This window comes from Condylura cristata, unplaced genomic scaffold (assembly GCF_000260355.1).
Source record: "Condylura cristata isolate star-nosed mole 26May11 unplaced genomic scaffold, ConCri1.0 scaffold00012, whole genome shotgun sequence".
Taxonomy (NCBI): domain Eukaryota; kingdom Metazoa; phylum Chordata; class Mammalia; order Eulipotyphla; family Talpidae; genus Condylura; species Condylura cristata.
Window position 1 is genome coordinate 45,849,347 of NW_004567113.1, and position 20,060 is coordinate 45,869,406.

Genomic DNA, 20,060 nt, shown 5'->3' on the forward strand with positions numbered 1-20,060 from the left:
AGGCCAACTCTTATTTGCTAAGGAAAATCAGCCATCCAATGCTAGTACTTCAGAAACAGCTTAAATTGCACTAAGTCTTTGAGATAGTAGTTTAACACATCAGTAATCAAAGTGCCGACTAAGCATAAACTCCAGTTGCCTGAACAAAGAGTATCTTCATCTCTTAGGGGACTTACATACTGTTCAAACTGCATGTTTTTTATTCGTGTTGACAACTCAATAAAATTGTCACATCATCAAAAATAAACAGTGTATTTCCAAAAGGTTGATATACCTTTTCATCTTCCCATTGAAAGAAATTACAATCTTTTCTATCTCTACAGGCAGAGCAGGCATAAAATCTCCGTGTTTCTTCTTTCCCTTGGCTCACCTTTACAAAAAGAAGAGTGGGTCCTAGTTCAAGAGCAGGAAAAAAACATGTCAAACAATAGCTCATAATGTTCACTGTCCTTACATAAAACATGTTTTCATTTTATGTTTATTTGCCTTAATTAAGTCCACTATCTCCTCCACAAATATTTTTCTCCCCACTCTCCTCCCCCGGCCGTCCCTGTCACAACATTCCGGCACAGATTTCTTCAGAAATAATTTTGCAAAACTGGTCTCTTCAGAAAGAAAATACTATTGTCAGTATAGCTGTTATCTACAGGGTGTGAATGACCTGAATGCTGAGACAAAAACCAGGAGGGGGTTCAGAGAACTGAGAACGCTGTCGCCTCCCCGCTCCATTCAGTGAAATCTGAAACGGGGTTACTCGACCATCCTTCTCACTAACTTTTTCAATGAAAAGATGGCACTGTACGCCCCAGGTAATGGCACTGGGAATCAACGCAAACACATTTCTTTGTTTCTCTTCTTTAAAAAAGAAGAAAAAGCTGGAACAGCTGAACGACCAAAACCACAACAGTGGGGGACTTTCTAGGACGGTTTCAGTAACATCGAAAAACAAAACGCCCGAGGAAGGGGCGTCTTCCCCAGAATCCTACAAGCTCACGGCAGCTTCAGGTTAACCCAAGTCCCTGGCGCCCGACAACCAGGCTGAGCCCCGACACGGACCCACCATGAGGGCACATTGGGGCTGGGGTAGCGAGATCGGAGGGAAGGACCACCTCCGCTGCCGAACTCCCCAGGCTACCGGAGCTGCCCTCTGCCTCCACGATTTCAAGCCGCTCCCTGGGGGCCGCCATCTTCCCGCCACCGTCCCGAAATCCTCAGTCAAAAAAAAAAAAAAAAACCACCACAAAGCTGCCGCCACGACCCAGATGAACTTACAGCGCCCCCACGCGTCTCGGAGGATCTGTGGCGCTGGGGCAAAAGCCACGTCCAGAAACAGTCGCCGCCCTGGAGGAACCTTGGAGCCAATAGTGGGGGTCTACTGGCTGGCTGGCAACTGCTGGATCTTTGCAGTAAGCTCCCCTATTTCCTCTCTCACCTTCAGCCCCCATAATTGCTCTTTATTGAGAGTGTAGGCAGATGAGGTAACTCTGTGGAGCAAAGACTTGATCCAGTTGTTAAGTCCAAAAGACAGAATAACCACCAACATCAACAATAGAAATTGATGCAGCAGCTACGCTGACTTTTTTTCAAAGTCAAAGTCACGATGGTGTCTGCTAGCTTTTCTACGATATGTATAGCTGCACGTTATAGTTGGTTATCAGCTGCCATATAGATAGGAAAGAGAAATCGGTCCCTCTCTGCATTTGACGTGATTGTCTACCTAGAAAATCCCAAAGGATCTATAAAAATAAACCAGTAGACAAGATTGCAGGATACCATGTAACCCTATGAAAAGATCAGTTATAGGTCTTTGAACTAGCAATCAGCACGTAAACACCAACATTAAAAACAGAATGCCACTTAGAACTGTTGAAATACATGAAATACTTTGATGCAAATATAGCAAACATACAGGACTTGTATGCCGAAAGCTAAAAAATGCTGATGAAAAAAATCAGAGATCTAACGTAGAGGTGTGTGTCTTTGGATTAAAAGATGCAACTTAGTAAAACTGTCAGTTATCCTCAAGTTCAATGCAGATACAGGTTTAACTCAGCTTCTATCCAAATTCTAGCCAGATTTTTGCAGACATAAATAATATTATTCCGAGACATATGTGGGAAGGCAAGGGAACTAAAATAGCTAAGACAATTTTGAAAAATAATACTGAGTGGAGGAGCCATCTATCCAGTTTTGAGATTTATACTGAAGTTGCAATACACTACATGGTGGTAGATTAGGCAAATGTTTCCTTACTGCATTTAAAGAATTGAAAATAAACATCCCTATTTAAATTCATATAATTAATATTTATGGTATACTAGTTTAGAAATACTGCTCTTTTCCACACACATTCATACACGCCTTCATGAGTCACCTGCAGGAATCCTGTAGTGTCTGGTTTTTGATGCAATGATACCTTTTTCAAGTTGTCAGACAAAAGTTTCTGAAGCTCATTGTATGCAGTTCTCCATCTTGCCTGTATGGAAATTTCTGGATCTATATATGATGGTACTTTTGGAAATATTTTTCAAGGTCTAACTATCCGTTCTCATGAACAGTGACATTTTTATTTTAAAATACTGTCTTACAAGTAGAGATGTGTGACCTTTTAAAGACTCATTTACAAAATTTGTACTTGAGCTCATAAAATCATACCACCAAAAGTAGTTACTGAATCTGCATTTTCATTTTCTCTTTTAAGAAATTCTGATTCTACGAGATGACAAATAAGCAGCTCTAACCAGTAGGTACTGACAGCTTTACAGGTAACCTTCCCCAAACAGCAAAAAAAAAACCAATGAAGTTTGACTCAAATAAGGTAAATAAGAATGCAAGAGACTTTGAAGCTTTTCAAATTAAGACAATTCTCTCTTGTCTAGGGGAAAAAGAGTCTTATATGCAGATCTTTATGGTAATTAATGTGTACTGAATATTTGCTGAAGGTATTATTCATATGAGCTATAAGTTATGAATGCTTAATTTTATTGTACAATAAATTTTTAGTTTGTACAAAAAAATCCTTGGGCAGAGAAAAGCTGAGAGTAGTAGAGTTCTCAATGGAAAGCAAAGACAAAGACAGAGCTGGAAATACACCTGCTGAGACTTGATCAAAAAGAGAAAGAGACACCTGTTGCATTTCCTACCCCACAGATAGTCTTTAATGTGGCTAAGACATGCTCCATTTCGGAGAATGCGGACACCCTAGTGAGTTTCCTAGAGGGATCAGGAAGTCTTATGCCTTAAGTTTACTACCAGGATAAAGGCCTTCCAATCCCCAATATCGTAACAAAGAACCTGGTTAGAGCCTCGGTTTTGGTAGAGGCGCAAAGGGCCAGTTTCAAGCAAACACATCTCAAGCCTTCTTTCACGCTTGTCTGCTATTATACCATTTGGCCAGAACAGGCCACCTGGGCAAGATCAAAACCAAGGGGTAGAAAAACAAGATTACAACTCTCCCATGGAGACAGAGGTACAGAGAGTAAATAGTAGTGAACAAAGAATCTGACCCACCTCAATGCTTCTAAATGAGTAGCATCATTGAATTCTGATTTCAAAATGTTATTTATAAAGAAAAAATTCCATTGTGCCTTGCTTCATTGTAAATTCAAGCGCACTCATTATCAGAAAGTGTCTGCATCTGACTACTTTGTTACAAATGTGGTCCTGCTGAATATTTACATATTAAATACATGTTTTGTTCTAACTGCCTTTTATTTTTAAATCCTTTATGAAAGTAGGCATTTAGAGGTGAAAAGTGGAGGGTCTTGTTGATGCCATGCATAAAACTCCGCCTCCCAGAGCACAAGAGCAAAAAGTGAAGAGTGGATCTGGAGAAGCAAATGGAAGATTCCAGCACAGACCAAAAAACACTCCTCCAAGTACACAGCAAAATGGGAACCTCATCAGTGCCGCACTGTGAAATCACGCACTTGCAAGCACACACACAGCTCAAATAACCTTTCCAAATCATGAGCAGAGGTTCCCAAGAGCCCAGGGGGTCTGGTAGGAGGGGTTTGTCCTCTTCCTATCTTGGAAGCTCAACATGAGTCCTCTGAAGGCAGAAGAGCAGAGCAAAAGCAACTGTTTCTGAACTTGGCCATGGAGCATGTACTTGGGAGTCTTTAGAGATCCGTGGGGTTAGAAGTTGGGCTTCTAGGACATTTTAGCAAAGAAAAATAAATTTCTAGAGACATGATAAGACAAAAGAAAAAGACTGGGTGTTACTAGCAGAAGGCAATGGATGGGGAAATGAATGACAGACGAGGATCAGCGTCGGGCGAGTCCCTTATGTAGATGCCGCTGGGTTGATGAGTAGGTAGAATTGTTTCCAGTGATTCACTTTCTTCCTTCCTGGTAGAGTGGGGAGGAGGGACACCTCCATAAATTGTGTCCTGCTTTTCAACAGACAGAGAAAAGGAGTGAGCAGAGAGCTTTTCTAAAATCTGCTTCTCAGATGCCATCAGTCCAGAATCATCCTCAGGCCAAAGTGGCACCTCTGGAGTGGCACGTTCGGCTACACTTTGATCACTTCATCCAGAAGCCAAGGTTTTTTTCTACTGAATTCCTCTATAGATTGTACCAAATTTCTGTATCCACCATGACAACTTGTCCTCTCTAAGTCACAGGCTTTCAAGGCTTATGATACAAGCAATACTCTTTGCCCTCAGAACTTATTAAGGGGAATAACATCCCAGTAAATGAGCAATATTTTTAGCTAGAAATTCGGGGGATTCTGCACCTTCCGTGCCTCTGGACAGCGCCCCCAGCCGGCGCTTAGGCATTGGATTGCTTAGAAACTACCAGGACGGTGGTGAACTTGCTTTCAGCTAGTGCCCAGGTCTAAAAGCAGTTCCTGATTACCTTCCAGCACTGCAATTTAAAACAAACACTTGAAGGGTAGAAGAGCTCTCTGGATCCTTCCCTAAGCCACAGCAAGATAAAAGGCATTCTTAGGCGCCTGACAGCACAAACAGCTCAGAATCTGGTGAAACCAGTTCCTGCAGCCTTGGGATCAGCCCTGGATGTTTGTACAACTTTGTGACTCCTGTGGAAGGCAAGGCTCCTGGATTTTTCTAGTGTTTCTGCAGCCGTCCCTGGCAAGTGGGAATTGTGCAACCAGAACTAAGGAGCTGCCAGGGTTCCTCGTGAGAAGGAAAACCAAAACCTCTTTTTGCTTAAAGAGTAGATTAGCTGCTGCTCTTTGATATCTTATACTTTCAAAGTCCAGGTTTCAAGTAACCTAACCCACGAGGCAACGAGCAGGAGCAGTGACCACCGACCACCAGGACCACCAGGCTGGCATCTCGCCATTTCAGCAACATCCCATGATGCCAGGATTCTACACAACGCTGAGATTTTCAGGGAGATGCTAATCTCACACTATGACCAGGGGCCTCAGAGGCTTTTTCTTCTCAACCCAGGTCAACCTCACGTGTCACACAACAGAAAACTTTAAAATAGCCTTTGACTCCAAACCCGTCATCGTGCTCTAGGAAAGATGCAAGGCACTTCCGCACCTCCTCTGTGCTGGCCATAATGCAAAGCCACAAGCTTAGCTGTATGTCCCAAATCCAAACATGCCTTAACACCCCCGACAGCTACTCAGGTCACAGAACTTGCACTGCACTTTCCAAATCTACCTGATTTCATTCTCCTTACGAGCCTCTGAGGGAATCATTGACATGTATATTCTACTTGTGGCAAGAAAGCCAGTCTGGGAAGCTACAAGCCTGGCCCAAGAACCTAGGGTCAACAAGACACAGAAACAGGATTTAGAGCCATTTTCCTATTGCAACCTCAAACTCTTTGTTGAAGGAGAATCATGCCACACCTTTCACTTATGGAAGATAAGCAACATTAGAAGGCAGAGAATCCAGTATTTTGAAATGGCAAAATTTACTCTCTGTGATAGAAATGATAGAAGAAAAATTTTGGATCTTATGGATTTCCCATTTCAAGGAACTCTTCACATGGATTCAATCAAGCAAAAACTGACTGAATAAAATGATGCCAATTAACAATGCATTTGCTTAGATGGATGCATATGTATTATATACCTCTGCTCTTGAGTCGCTGGGTCCAGTTACCTTTAGGGGTCTTATGAGAAGAACAGGGCAAAAGCATAAAGGTCACAGCAAAGAATGTAAGTACAGTTGTGTAAAGTAAAACAAGACTTTGCTCCAAGTTATATGTTTTGTTCCCTTGAGATTTTTTGCTTAATCAGCACCATTTTTGACACTAATCTCTTGGTAATATGACAGATGAATACATTGGTTGATGAAAAACAATTCATGATCATCACTATCACTAAAAAAAAAAAAAAAAATAGAATTAAATTGACCAAGATGATGGCACAGAGTTAAGCTTTCAAAGAAATGAGGTGAGAAAAGATCTAACCAACAGTCTACACAGACAAGAATGCCTACTGCTGCTTTGGGGGCTGTTATGAATTGTGTCCTTCCCAAAATTCATTATGTCAAAGTCTTCAATTCCAGTATGGCGATACCTGGAGATAGGGCCTCTAACCAGGTGAAGTTAAACGCAGCCAATTGCATGGTCTCTGATGCACTGGGCTGCTGACCTTTTTAGAGGGGGAAAACCCAGCCCTCAGGGAAAAGGCCAGGGGAGGACACAGTGAGAAGGAAGCCATCTGTGAACTGAAGTGAGAGGCCTTGGGAGAAAATAACCATTCCAGGGCTTTGATCTTGGGTCCTAGTTTACAGAGTTGATGTATACCTAAGACCAGGAGTGTTTATGTGTACATATTGCTACATGTGGTTATAGTTTATTTTCACTACGCCTTAGGAGAGAATCTTTCATTACAGCAGGACACCACAATTTATCCAGTTTATTTATTTATTTATTTTTAGTGAGTGGATTTTTTTTTTTAAAGACTTATTTTTTATTTATTTTTGCACACAAGATCTAGGGTACAGGCCAGAGGTGGCGGAGGTGAGAGGATTCACCAGAGCCAGAGTAAGGGGCAGAAAGGCAGATCTACGGAAATATACTGCTACAGGGAGCAGCAGACAGGACAGGAGAGGTCTGCTGCCACATGTGGGTCAGCCCCCTGGCCGGGGATCGAACTTGAGCTGCAGTGGCTGCAGACAGCTTCACTGTGCTGCACTTTAACCTACTGCACCACCAGGGAGGGGCGCTTCTGATTTCTTCTGCAAGTTTCAGCTCATATTTAGGTCTACGTGTGGGGTGACGGTTCAGTTTCATTCTGTGTTTTGTGTGTTTGATTTTGAAGGTATCATTTGATAAAAGACTGTTTCCCATTGGAGTGTCTTGGCATTTTTGTGGAAGTTCACATAACTGACCTTCTGTGGTTTACTTCTGGATTCTCTGTTCTGGTTCACCTGAACCATTTGCCTACCTTTATACTAATGCTCACTCTCTGGATTACTGTCGCTTTATAGTAATAGGTTTTAAGATCAGGTAATGTGCATATACATGTTAGAATTACCTTACCAGGGAAAGCAAGCAGGATCGGTGAAAAAAAAATTAGCTTGTCAATTTTTGCAAAAATGTTGGATGCATTTTTGGATTGCATTCAGTCTGCGTACTGATACGATGTTTATACTGGCTGAAGGGGAAGGAAGCCCCACTGCCAGCCAGGTCTCTGTGAGGTCTCCCAGAAAGGGCAAGAAAATAGACTCCATGAAGCCTCAGAAAGGAGAGGGGGTCCAGCTGACACCCCATGGTGAGCCCCGCAAGACCAAATTAGACGCCTGAACACTGGAACTAGAAGATAATCAGTTTGAGCTGTTCTCAGCACTAAAATTTATGGTTCTTTCTGACAGCAGCAGCAGCAGCGTTAGCCTTCTGACGCCACATGTGCCGTGATGCTGCGGACATCTCGCCCGTGCTGGCTTTCAGCTTCTCCCCGAAACGTGTTTTGAAGACTAACGTTGCCTCCAACCACTGTCAGCGTTTTCCTTCCTCTTGCCGCTTGCCTCTCTCCCTCCTGACCCTTTCTCATTTTCATGTTTGTTCTTTCTTAGTTTTTGTCATTGTTTCAGGTGCTTCAGGATTTAAAAAAAAATGGTAATTATTGCTTTCCTCTGCTTTGCAAATGTTCTTGGAACATCCTCAGTTTGTCTCTTAAAACAGATGGCTGCCCTGTTTTCCTAGAACATATTTGAAGGCATGGTCATGCCTCAGTGAGGCGGTTTTTCCTATTCTGTGTTAGAGGATTCCGTGGTGGGAGGTGAGGCGGGCCGGGGCTTTTTCCTGCCTTGATGGCCTTCGGCTCCTTCCTGCCCACTCAGCATCGGGAACAAGCCGTGCACCCCACAGTATATCTCATTCGGTCATCGAGGTAGTGGACTTTCCTTTGCTGTCCTCCCCAGAGCCCTTACCTGGCCACTGTGTGCTGTTCTCACGAGCTTCTGAGTGCAGGCCTGCACCCCTCCCTGGCTACTCCTCAGCACCCCGAGGCTCAGGCAGCCCCCTAACCCTCTCCGCAGGGCCTTTCTGTCTGCCAAGGGCGTGCCAGACAGCCCTCCCCCAGCTTTGACTGTAGTTTTGGCTCCACGGATTAAATCGCACTTCAGGGGACTCCTTCCGGTGGCTGAGTCTATGTTGGCAAATTCTGGGCCCCTGCTTTCCCCTCTGCCTGCTCCTTCAAAGTTGTTCCCATGCGGTCTTGTAGCTGCCAGCGGTTTTAGCCCAAACAGTGGATTCTGGAGTTCACCTGAGTTTGGTAGAGATGGAGGCACTGTGTTTTTGTCTTTTGCTCTAGGGCAGCTCTGTGGGAGTTTGGGGAGATGTAAGGACTAGGTGCCATCCAGCCTCCCAGAATTGATTTTTTATTGTATAAGGATATAGTTTTCTCCTGACAGCATCAGGCCTAGGTCAGGAGGAGAAACCAAGCACGTGCTTCCTGTTCATGACAGTTCTGTGCCATCAGCAAGCCCTCCTGACAGCTTGCCGAGCAGCAGCACACTGCGCCACCCCTTTCTCCCCCCACATCTGCAAAGTGGCCAGAGGACAGTCAGGCACAGTCACTGACTGTGAATCCTACTGCCTGGACCGGAAGGATGTCCCCATGTCTTGCTGGCCGGGGCTCAGTCACATGGCACCAAACTAACGGACAGAGCCGCTTGGCAACGTGGCATGACCCCAGGGATCTCCGCCACCATTCCGTGCAGCTGCACGGGAAACTTGAGAGAGGGCCGTCTGTCACACGTAGGGCTCTGCCTGCCTCTTCATCTCTGTCCATGGATTGAGAAGTAATCTAGTCAAAGACCAGGTCAGCATCATTTTTCTTCACAAGTTTTAATTCCATTAGAATAGTATTTTCAATTGCAAAAAAAAATTTGTAAGTCAAATTGTTTTCAAGTCTGCGAACAACCCTGTTTCCGTGAGTTTCTACCGCGAATGAATTTGGGGGAAACAAGGCACAAGAAGGCAGCACACCAGTAACAGGTATCTAGTGAAAAAGTTCTAGTTAAATATCTTCTGGAGCTCTGAAGAACTAGACTTTACCATTAACATATGAAGTAAAAAAAACGGTGGTCTGGCATTTTATCAACATGAGCGGGCCCGCAAATACCACAAACTTAACAGACAAACCTGGAGACAGCCAGCCTTAAGACAATGATTTTTATTACCTTTATTCTACCATGTTTGATATTGTAAATATACCAATTGAAAAAACACAATATTTAAATAAGAATTAAGTTCAGGAAAATTTACAAAATAGAACCAATGTAATCTGAGAACTTGTAATCGTATCTTAAATATTTCAACTTTACTTTCTGGCCTGGTCAGACCATTCAAAAATATTTCCACACTATTTTAATCTTTGGATACAAAACAGTAACAATTTACTAAGGTTTCCATTATAAAAATTAACATAACAATTCTTAAAATACTGAGTAAACGTTTATGAAAGCAGTATCCACACCGCAGCAACTGATTTTCTTAAGAACAAATACATCTTCAAAAGGCACCCTGGATGCTAGTGTATGGCTAACGACTGCAGCTCGAGTCTTGAATTCCAGTCAACTTTCCACAATCCCCACGCTGAGATCAGGTGGGCGGGGAGCAGAGAACACAGGCTCCGGCCTCCGGGCCCCTGGGGCCCCTCTCACATCCGTGAGGACAAGAGGGGAAATGAAGGAGGGAGACTGTGGCTCTGGCTCCGGCCTCCTTTAACTTTCAGAAAGTAATTGTTTACAAAAAAATACTTCATTTTAAAAATTGTGAGACAAATCTTAATTTAAAAAAGGCCAAGGTCATAGACTGCCGAGTCTGAATGGTGATTTTTTTGTTAGGAACCTGAGGAAGAGGATGAAGCTTCTGTTTCTTTGGAATCATAGCTTCACATTGGGCTCATCTCAGTTTAAATCACTTGGTGGCTTAAAAGTGCGACAAATTCCCTGGAAGTTAGACTTAGTGATACTCAAAATAAACTATAAAGGATTTTATGGTATTACTGTCAAGCTCCCCTTTCATGAGAGCTGATACGCTGAACTGACTTTAACATCAAGTCACTTCGAGCGGCCTACAGTACTTCTGTTATGTTTAAGAGCTCATGTCTCAGGACCCAGGAGCATAACACAATCCAGTCAGCACATGGAGGTATGCTTTATACTTTTCACTGGAATTTATGAATCAAAGTACTCAAGTGAACAACATTAATATTCCAAAGTACTAATAGATTAAATAATTGTTCCCAGGCAAGAAACAAAGGGGAATTTAATGCAATTTTGGGATTTCGAGAGATTGGGGATCAACCTTAATTTCACAGTAGTCCCTTTAAGTCTCCACTGAGTTTCTCCATCTTCTTAAAAAGAGGGGATGTGTTTAGATTTTTTCTCCCTTACTATAACAAAAAATGTTGACCAAAATATTATGAAGTACAAGAGAGAATTTTCTGGTCCCTATTATTGGTCACTTTAGGAGCATTTATTCAAGTTCTAAAATAGCAGCTTTTTAAATTAAGGCAACATCAATGTGCATTGTCTGTTTTTCTGTTAATTACTCTTTAAAGTTCAAAAGAGCAATTTTACCCTTAAAGACCTTTTATGATATAAGAAGAGATAACATCAACATTCATCTCAATACTTAAAAATTACATTAAAAATTATTGTATTCAGAGTCAACAGATATCTATTTTTTCTGGTTGGAATTCTAAAGTAATTATAGTCATTTCAAAATGTGTAAACCATGAAATCAACTTTTAAACTAACATCAACAACATAAAAATACAGTTTTTTTTTTCTACAAAAATACAATATAGGAGATATATCACTTCTTCCCTGAAAGAGATATTTAATATTTGGCCAAAAAAAAAAACTGTAAACTTTTGGTCACATTTAAAATAGAACCTTTTAAAGACTTAAATTATTTAAGAGGCTTGGCAATTAGTGCACTGAACAAGTAATATCACTGTAATGTCTGAACAACGCAGTGATGCCAAGCAGTCACCACTACTACCAGAAAGAAAAAAACGGCTTCCTGCAGTGGAAAGTCTGGGTGAATGAATTGCTGAGGTGGACAACCCGACCCTGGCTTCCGCTCTGACTGCGCTCCACGATCACACAAGGCATCTGAACCAGCTGGAGAGGACTCTTCCCATCCCTTAGTGCCTGAGTAAGGTTTAAGATCTGTGGAAAGAAGAGATATTGCCACCAGTTCAACAAGGAAGAAAAAGCTTTGGTTCAACGGCAGTATTACAACCATTATTCAAAGCTGTTTTTATCTTATCCATTTACGCCCAAGACCTTGTGATGAGTAACTGCTACACGTATGTACTATACAGATGCATATAAGTTCACACACACATGAAGTTAGAATTAACTAACTTACCAGTAGGTAACTTTAAAATATCTGAGACTACACCCATGCCCAGGAGCAACGGAGTCAGACTGAATAAATGGATGGCTCTCCATCACCATTTGACATAACGGCTGGCCTAAATAGTCTGGCTGAATACCTGCCTGTCTACTCACTCACCAATAAATTTATTGCACATGATGTGCTCTAATCTACTTTTCCAGCCATTTCACTCACTGTTGGCAATTTACAGCTCTGGCAAAGCACTGCATCGTGCACAGAGCAGAGATGTGTGAGTGAACATCCACCCCTTTCCCTGACCCCTGGGCCTCTGACCCAGAGCTCCAGCATGGGGCAAGAGGCTTTGCTCATTACTTTACCTCAACGCCTAGAACACTGTCTGGTGATGGCGATTCAATAAGTATCTGGTGAGTGTGTATTTAGTGTGTCAAAGTTATGTAATGATCAGTGCAAACACTAGATTCACCTGTACCACAAGTACATGGTAAGGAGCTGACTTAAAGTAAATGTATATTCTAAGAAGAAAAAGGTGACTAGTCGGCTGCTAAAAGAAAGTTTACAGTGAAATTCATTTTCACTTCAATTCCATTAACAATGTTAGCAGAGGATGAGTCCTGGTGGGCAGCCCTGCCTGCTGGCCACGCCTGCACAGACACCTTGCAGCTCTGATTAAAGGAGGGAGGGAGGGTAAGAGGGCTGAGTCACGCGACCGGCTCTTCTGTGCCCCAGTCAGTGCGCAGCGTGGTGACATGGTTAGTTACTAACAGCTGGAGCAAAGCCAATGGAGACGACAAGGAAAGTAACCAACAGGCAGCAGAACAAGGATTGGAACATCCAAGCAAGTGGATCTGAGGAGGGAAAATGCAGGGACATGGAGGAAAATAGTTAATCAAAATGAGGACAAAACATTCACAACAGAGGGAAACTGGCCAAGCAACCAATATGTAACAAGGTCAAAAATATCCAGCTTATAAGGCAACAGAGGAAAAGCTACTATTAAAATCAATCCCATTTCAAATCATCGGACCTGTTTATGTTCAGTATAAAAGGCTGCATTGAGAGTGACATTGTTGGTTCACAAGGGAGAAAAATGTTGACTACTATTTCAGAGACGTTTTTTTCTTACTGAAGATGAGCACAAAAAGGCAACCTACCTGCCCCCTCATCACAGACATCTGACTTTCGAAAGTGGCTTTGTCAAATCCTTTGTCAGTCTGTCACAGAAAGGAAAATAACAAGTGTTGTAATTGCCCAAACCAAGATCTTTGCAACAGGTATTTGAAAAAAAATGAAGAACTCTTCAAGTCTGTGCATCAGGTTATTAGAAAGCTTTCCCAATTTCATAAAACATGTGGAGAGTGTTTTTACCTGCTTTATTTTCCTAGGTTTCTAGTGATACTATGGCTGTCCCAGAAAGAATTTAAAATTACTTTTCACCCAATAAGTGCAGTTTTTCTGGGAGAGCATTAAATGACCAGACATTTCTATAATTTATAGAGGAATGTTATTAAACATTGAACTTTCGAAGAAAACTAAGTCACAAGGTCTAAAGTGGTCTCACATCACAGCAAGTCTCATCTCTCAAATATAAGCTCCCATTGAGTAAAAGTGAAGATTCCATTCTGTTACCCCAGATCCGGCAGCAAGCCAGAAGGAGAAAATTGCAAACTCGCTCTACTGATAAAAATCTCTGCTATTTTAAGATTTATTTCACTTTCTGCAAGTTAAAACCAAAATTTTATTTACCTTAAAAAGTTCATAAAGATCTTCACATAAATCTTGCACAAAGTTCATGTCAGAGATAAGTGGTAGAATCAAGTTTTTTGTTTCTTCAGAAAAAGGAACTTTTGCTTGAGGAAGCCAAGCCCAGTGAAATGGATCTAACAGAAAAAAAAAAACATTCTTCTTATCAGTCAGGGGAAATGGCTTATTTAGAACCACATTTATCCTAGTTTTTCCCACAATTCCTTGGTTCTCAGAAAAGTAACAGTAATAATAAGTAAAAAAGAACAAGAAAAAGAAGTTATCAGAGAACAATTATCCTTTAAGTATTAAATTACTCAGATTCCAAGTCTCACTGAGTAATTCAGATGGTAAAGCTCAGTAAGGTATTACTTTCTACTTTTAAATAATAAAGAGTAAAAGTTTTGATAATGAATCTATCTCAGAAAGCCCTATATATATACACAAAAATATATAACAATATATATCCAAATCTGTTTTCTCAGTTTGGAAACAAAGGGTTACCTTTAACTTTTTCACAGTCCAGAGTCAAATGCTGTGGCTGAGATCCCTGCCTCCCAGTCATAAACCATCAGGAACTGACTATTTGCGCACACGCATGTGAGAGAGTATGTGTGTCTGTGTGTGCTCATGTGAGCGCGCAAGTCAGAGGGAGAGAGACAGCAAAAGAGAAGGAGACTCCAAACTTTTAAATCATTGGTATGTCAATAGGTGAGTGGCTTTCAGGAATAAAAGATCCACCCCTTTGTGCGATTCTAGTTCTCTTCCAGGTACACCACTAATCTACAGCATGCCTATACTAGAACGATTTGTAAAGCAGTAGAATCCTCTAGAGAGGGTGCATATTCAGATTCTTGCAAAAGAGAAAGGCCCAGTACAGCAAGGTCCCCCAAGCACCACCGTGGGCACACCCAGTGGAACTCCTGCGTTTATCATTCTGATGAAGATAGCATCATTCCTAACATCTCTCTTCTGTCCATTCCCAACCGTGTCAAGTCCACAGTCCATTATTCCAAAGACACCTTTACTGGCCTACCACTTCTCCGAGCTGTGTTCAAGTTCCTTTTCTCCTTTTCCTGGCCGATTACCCAGTGTCTGAGCTGCTGACCGCATGGGCTTCTGCAGGGTCCATCTCAGTCCTCACACCACATGACTGTGGAGTGAGCAGCTCTACTTTCTGGCTTCTCTCTCAGACTCTAGGTCTTCTCCCTCCCTGACTCCACTAGTGGAGCATTGACTAGAGCTGTGAGTAGGAGCTGTCCTGGTGCTGACACTTCCTATTCCCCGTGACTCCTGGGGGCCAGCAAGTGCCCCAGGGCTCCTACTACCAAGGGGCCCTTGAACAACTGTTTCCTCGAGAGCCCCTTTTGGGTTCCAGAAGCTAAGTCCCCAATGGCGTGTTGGTAAGATGTCTGGATGTACTATAGGCACCTGCCCCTCAGTACTGTCAAAGTACCATCTGCAGACTGCAGCCACCAGGGGGGCAGAAGAAACAGAACAAAGTCATCGCAAGTCAGTTCCACCGAGCCAGGAGAGGAGAGAAAGGGAGCCCACGGTAAACAGGAAAAACCTGAGATGACAGGAAAAGCTCAAACACGTCAGTATTTGGGGATACAGAGTTAAGTGTACTTATTAAAAGAATCTTATTTTGGGTTAAAAAAAATCAAGCTAAATGCTGTTTATAAAGCTATACACTTCAAACAGGATGATGGAATTTAAGAAACCAAGGTAGAGGAAACAGCCTAAGTGCCCCTGAGAGCGAAGAGGGCTGGGGCAGAAGAGGAGGTGTCTGTCCACACAGTGAAATACGAGTCGGTCAGCAGAAGGATGAAATGGCACCACTTCTGGCACAATGAAAGAAGTTTGGGGGAATTATGTGTATAAAACAAGTTAGAATGATAAACGCTAGATGTTTACAGAGGAGGCAATTTGAGAAAACAAATACTTCTAAAAACTATACGTCTAAAAACTTATACTACTAAACAGTGAGAGGTTTCTGAGGTTAATAGGGAAGGGGGGAGAGTTGAAGGGCTTTAGAGATTGTGGTGAGAGAAAAAAACAGAAATACACAGACTAATTTCAGGTAAATGCTAATAACAAAACATGAGGTGTAGGGTTCAGGATTGTTACACCAGATTAAATTTTAAAAAATTGAAAGAGATACAGCAGGATATGTTTCAGATAGATAAAAGAACAAGTTGCCAGCAAAATTCAGTGTTCTACTGGATGCTTGCAAAACACGAAGCCAAAAATGTAGAAACACAAGAGAAGCGGCTGACAAAATCACAGTGAACTTTAACTTCCTTTCAAAAATGAACATGTCAATCAAGTGGTCAAAAACTAAGTAAAAAGTATGCTTTGACTAACGGATAAGCTTTCATGAGTACACAGAACTTGGGACTCAAACAGAATCCTCTCCAACACAGGCCTCCAAGTTGTCCCCATGGAGTTTACATGGGAATTACTATCAGAGGTCAGAGCGGAATTCACACTGCTACAACGCACGCAGATCCCATAAACTGGGAAGAGCAGGGGCCGGTTTTCTAAAACAGAGAATTCAACTGACCTAGAAATTTTCAATCAAACAAAATACTTCTAAATTACTCCTGTCAGAAAGCAAGCCTGGCCCTTCTCAGGAAGATGGCGGCGAAAGCCCTGCACTTCCCAAAGCTGAAGCACAGCACAAGCTCTCAAGGCCAAGCAAGCTGTGCTGAAAGGCTGCCGCAGCCACAAGAAAAAGAAGATCCACACATCAGGCCTCGCCTGCGGGCCCCAGACACTGCAGCTCGGGAGGCACCCCAAACATCCCGGGAGAGCACCCCCAGCAGAGGCCAACTCGACCCCTCGGCCATCACCAATGCCGCCCTGACCAGCGCCGCCGTGAAGAGAAACCGCAACAACGCACTTCCGGCGCGGCGGGCACCAGAGGCGCAGCGGGCCTGCGGGCAGGAAGCTCCGCGACGCCGGCTGGCGGGGCGGCGGGCGTGGACAGACGCAACAGGCCTCGGTCTGGCCGGCCCCTGAGCACGATGCTTGCATCTTGCCCACAAACCTGGGCTCATCCAAACTGAATCCAGCTGGCTAATTGTAAATATATATTTTTTCACTATAAACAAAATCATGTAAGTATGAATATGTAAGGCAGAATAAGTAGAATGTGTGGTTTAGCAAAGAAGATACCTAAAGAAAGATTTGTAGGAAAGCAAATTAGGATGAACACAATGGAAGAAACAAGTAACAGTCAAAAGTAAATATTTTAATGAAAAAAAAAAAAGCAAATAAACTGAGAACCTGATGAAAAAAGGTCAATTATGTGAAAAAAAGCCAAAAGCTAGATAGAGAAATACAAAAAGCCAATGCTCTATGACAGACAAAGCTTTGGGAACCTGAATGATGACCAAGATGGCTAATAAGCAGTAGGAATGTGAAGAAAAGCGATACAGTCATTGACATGGGATCATTTTTAAGTTATTACACACATTTCAAACATAGCAAAAATAAAAAATCTAGTCCAATGAACTCACTCTGAATAGACTACACCAACTGTTCCCAAACTTTCACTGAATCGAAGTCATCCCCTTGTTCCTCCTTCCCTTACGTACTTTAAGGCAAATTCCAGGCATCAATATATTTTACCCTTAAATGCTTAATATGCACAAAGGAGTTCTTTTTTATTATAAGAGAATTCTATAAAAAAAAGTTAGACCCATAATATACACCTCAAGATATCATGAACAATCTTAAGCAAAATAAAAATATCTGAAACGGGCTCAAGAATAGATACAAAAATCCAGTCAGTAACTTTTGACCAGGAAGACAGTTAAAAGCACCAGTGGCGAACTACGGAGAGGGCACATGGGTGATTTGGTGATGGGAAACCCAGGGGCACTGCAACTGAGATGGAAAAATGCACAAAAATATGTAAAAATAAATTATTATAAAATTAAAAAATAAAATACTGACCCTGCCCAAAAAAAGTACCAGTGGCTGAAAAAGGGGAAATACTCTAAATTATTTTACAAGTGATACTAACTATAACATTAAAACGTCTACCAAAATATTACAGTAATCCCATTTTGAAAATTGGAGTCTATCAAATTTATTTTACAAGGTTAACACAAACCAGAAAAAAGCAAAAGTGGACACAGTCACCCAAAGCTGAGCGAAGAACACAAGGTAGACGGTGACACCCACCCACCTCTGCACCCGCAACAGAGCAGAGGAGAAGGCTAGGCCTGACTCTGTTGTTCCTCTGCTGTTTGGGCAGCCACACATTGGTTCCCTTCTTACTCTGGAAAAGTGGTGATTTAGAATCTACAGAAGGTTCTAAATACTCACATGCTCGCCACTCATCAGGATGCTTAAAAGGAAATGCCAGACCATTATCAATTGCAGCTACCTGAATAAGTGGCTCTTTATCATCAGTTGTTTTTTCCTAAAGGGAAGAAAAAATGCTCTGTGGTTTTAAAAAAATTAATGAATATTTATTTCTCAAGGAAAAATTCTTACTGCAACTACTGAGGTTTAGAGACATTTTATCTGAAGAAACTATAATAATTAAGAAGTTGCCAGAAAGTACCAATTCACCCTGGAATGGAAGAGACTTAAAAAGTAAAAATCAGTATGAATTTTTTAATCACTTTAAACAAGGATTTTGATAGTATAAATGCATATAGTAATGCTTTCGTCTTCTCCTTTGGGGAAGAGAGCTTAGAATTAAAAAAGTATTATCTGTACAAAGTAAGTTCCTCCCTTAACATTATGGAGAGAGGTTCTTGAAAACTGCAACTTCAATTAAATGAATAACAAGATTAACTCGCATCAGCTAGGCGATATAACAAACAAGGTACACTCCTAAGGCGTATTTCTGATCACAGACAAAAAAAAAAAAAATCACCAAACTTGGACATGAAGACTCAAATACTTATAAAATTAAAGGATATTTTGTATATTTTCACGTATTCATTTTCAACCTGCTTATTACAGCTCAGGGTCTCTTGTGGTCAGAGAGGAAACAAGAATCCCTAGAGAAAACCTACAGAGATTTGGGGAGAACGTGGGAATCCCACACAGGCAGTGGCCCTGGCAATTACAATGAAACACTGTAATTAAATGAGTTATTGGGGAGTGCTGGTTAAATGTGTATTTGTAAAACTGATACTGTTATGATAAAACTTAACAAAGTGATCTTATTAAAACTCTCTGCCAGGGACCCACAGAAATAACTGGTTCAAATATAAAGTCTTTCTAAATAAAACTTTCCAAAGTTCACAGTTAAACACTATATGGTCTACTAGAAGATACTCCTGATACAAAATGTGGGCCATTCCTAACTTCTAGTTTCTAGCAGAAACTTCTAGTCTTGGGGCTCCTGGCTGTTCCTTAAAGATGGGAAGTTAACATTAATAAGTGACCTAGATAAAATAAAAGGCAAAAAAGATACTTTTTAACTTAAAAGTATCAGTGTTCAGGGCCAAGTGATAAAGGTGGGTTTGTTTCTTGTAGGATCAAGGATCTTAATTAAATGGAAATGCATGAAACAATGCCCTCGTCAGTAAAATCTCATTGCTTAGTATAAACAGGAACATATATCAAGGAACCACTACAAATATTTATACTTACATGTGTATCTTAGACTCATTTCAACAATAACTGTCACTTCATTTTATTTCCATCGATTGCAATTTCCCGAAGTGTAACTGGCTCACGGGAAGCCCCTTGCAGTGAAGCGCAATCTGGTAAGCAGCGACAGAGGGGAAACCTTCACCCAAGTTCCCTGGGTCCCCTCTGCAGTCTATCCTTCCTCTACTCCAGCCCAGGCAACCAGAGCGTGCTTCTATCACTGGAGGTCAGCTTGCACTTTCTGTATTTCATTAGATGAAAGCTGACAGCACTCTCTTTGTGGATAGCTTCTTTCACTTGGCAAGATTCATTCATTTGAGATTCATTCACATTATTGATTGCATTATTCTTTTTTTATTGCCAAGTCCTATGAATAGGTAGTTTCAAATTTCTGCGATCAACACTAAAAATACCACTGTTTTTCAAGTGATGTTCCAGATGACAACACAAAGCTTTTAAGTACTGAAGAAAATATTTTTTCAATCAGTTAAAACTCTCTCATCTGGATAGGCTGTTTTAAACTAGTAAAACTACACTTAAATGTCACTTATATAAATACCTAATGTCTGAACTTGGGAAGTTAAAGTTGACAGAAATGGATCTAAAGTCTATCATACTAATAGTGTTAATGTCTACACAGTCTCTTATGTATGTTAAAACCAGTTGTAAAGATCACTGAGTATGATTTGCAGGTAAAAAACATGTTCCATTTTATTATGTAATGTTCTGTTATTTAAAACTGAGTCATACGACTCAGAAAGAAGTGAGCAAATATAACATGTTGACCAAAATACCAGAAGCACTCATTTCAAAAATTATAGTAAATCTGGTAGCTCTGCAACAGATTGCCCAGGCCCTAAAAAAGAATGGAATTGGTATCATATTTT

At 41.4% G+C, this 20,060-nt stretch overlaps 2 protein-coding genes across 2 annotated transcripts in view; both read right to left on the reverse strand.

Annotated features, from left to right (window-relative positions):
* The window catches only part of ZCCHC4 (zinc finger, CCHC domain containing 4), a 36,601-nt gene extending 35,391 nt beyond the window's left edge, over positions 1 to 1,210 (reverse strand). The window contains exons 1-2 of the mRNA XM_004681366.2: positions 1,061 to 1,210; positions 275 to 393 (exon numbers count right to left, since the gene is read on the reverse strand). Coding sequence (XP_004681423.1) covers positions 275 to 393; positions 1,061 to 1,187 — 246 coding nt within the window. The 5' untranslated portion in view covers positions 1,188 to 1,210. The remainder of the gene's footprint in view (positions 1 to 274; positions 394 to 1,060) is intronic.
* A 10,045-nt stretch (positions 1,211 to 11,255) lies between these two features.
* The window catches only part of PI4K2B (phosphatidylinositol 4-kinase type 2 beta), a 59,519-nt gene continuing 50,714 nt past the window's right edge, over positions 11,256 to 20,060 (reverse strand). Inside the window, exons 8-11 of the mRNA XM_012724032.1 lie at positions 17,890 to 17,986; positions 13,555 to 13,688; positions 12,963 to 13,022; positions 11,256 to 11,618 (exon numbers count right to left, since the gene is read on the reverse strand). Of these exons, the coding sequence (XP_012579486.1) occupies positions 11,445 to 11,618; positions 12,963 to 13,022; positions 13,555 to 13,688; positions 17,890 to 17,986 (465 nt within the window). The 3' untranslated portion in view covers positions 11,256 to 11,444. The remainder of the gene's footprint in view (positions 11,619 to 12,962; positions 13,023 to 13,554; positions 13,689 to 17,889; positions 17,987 to 20,060) is intronic.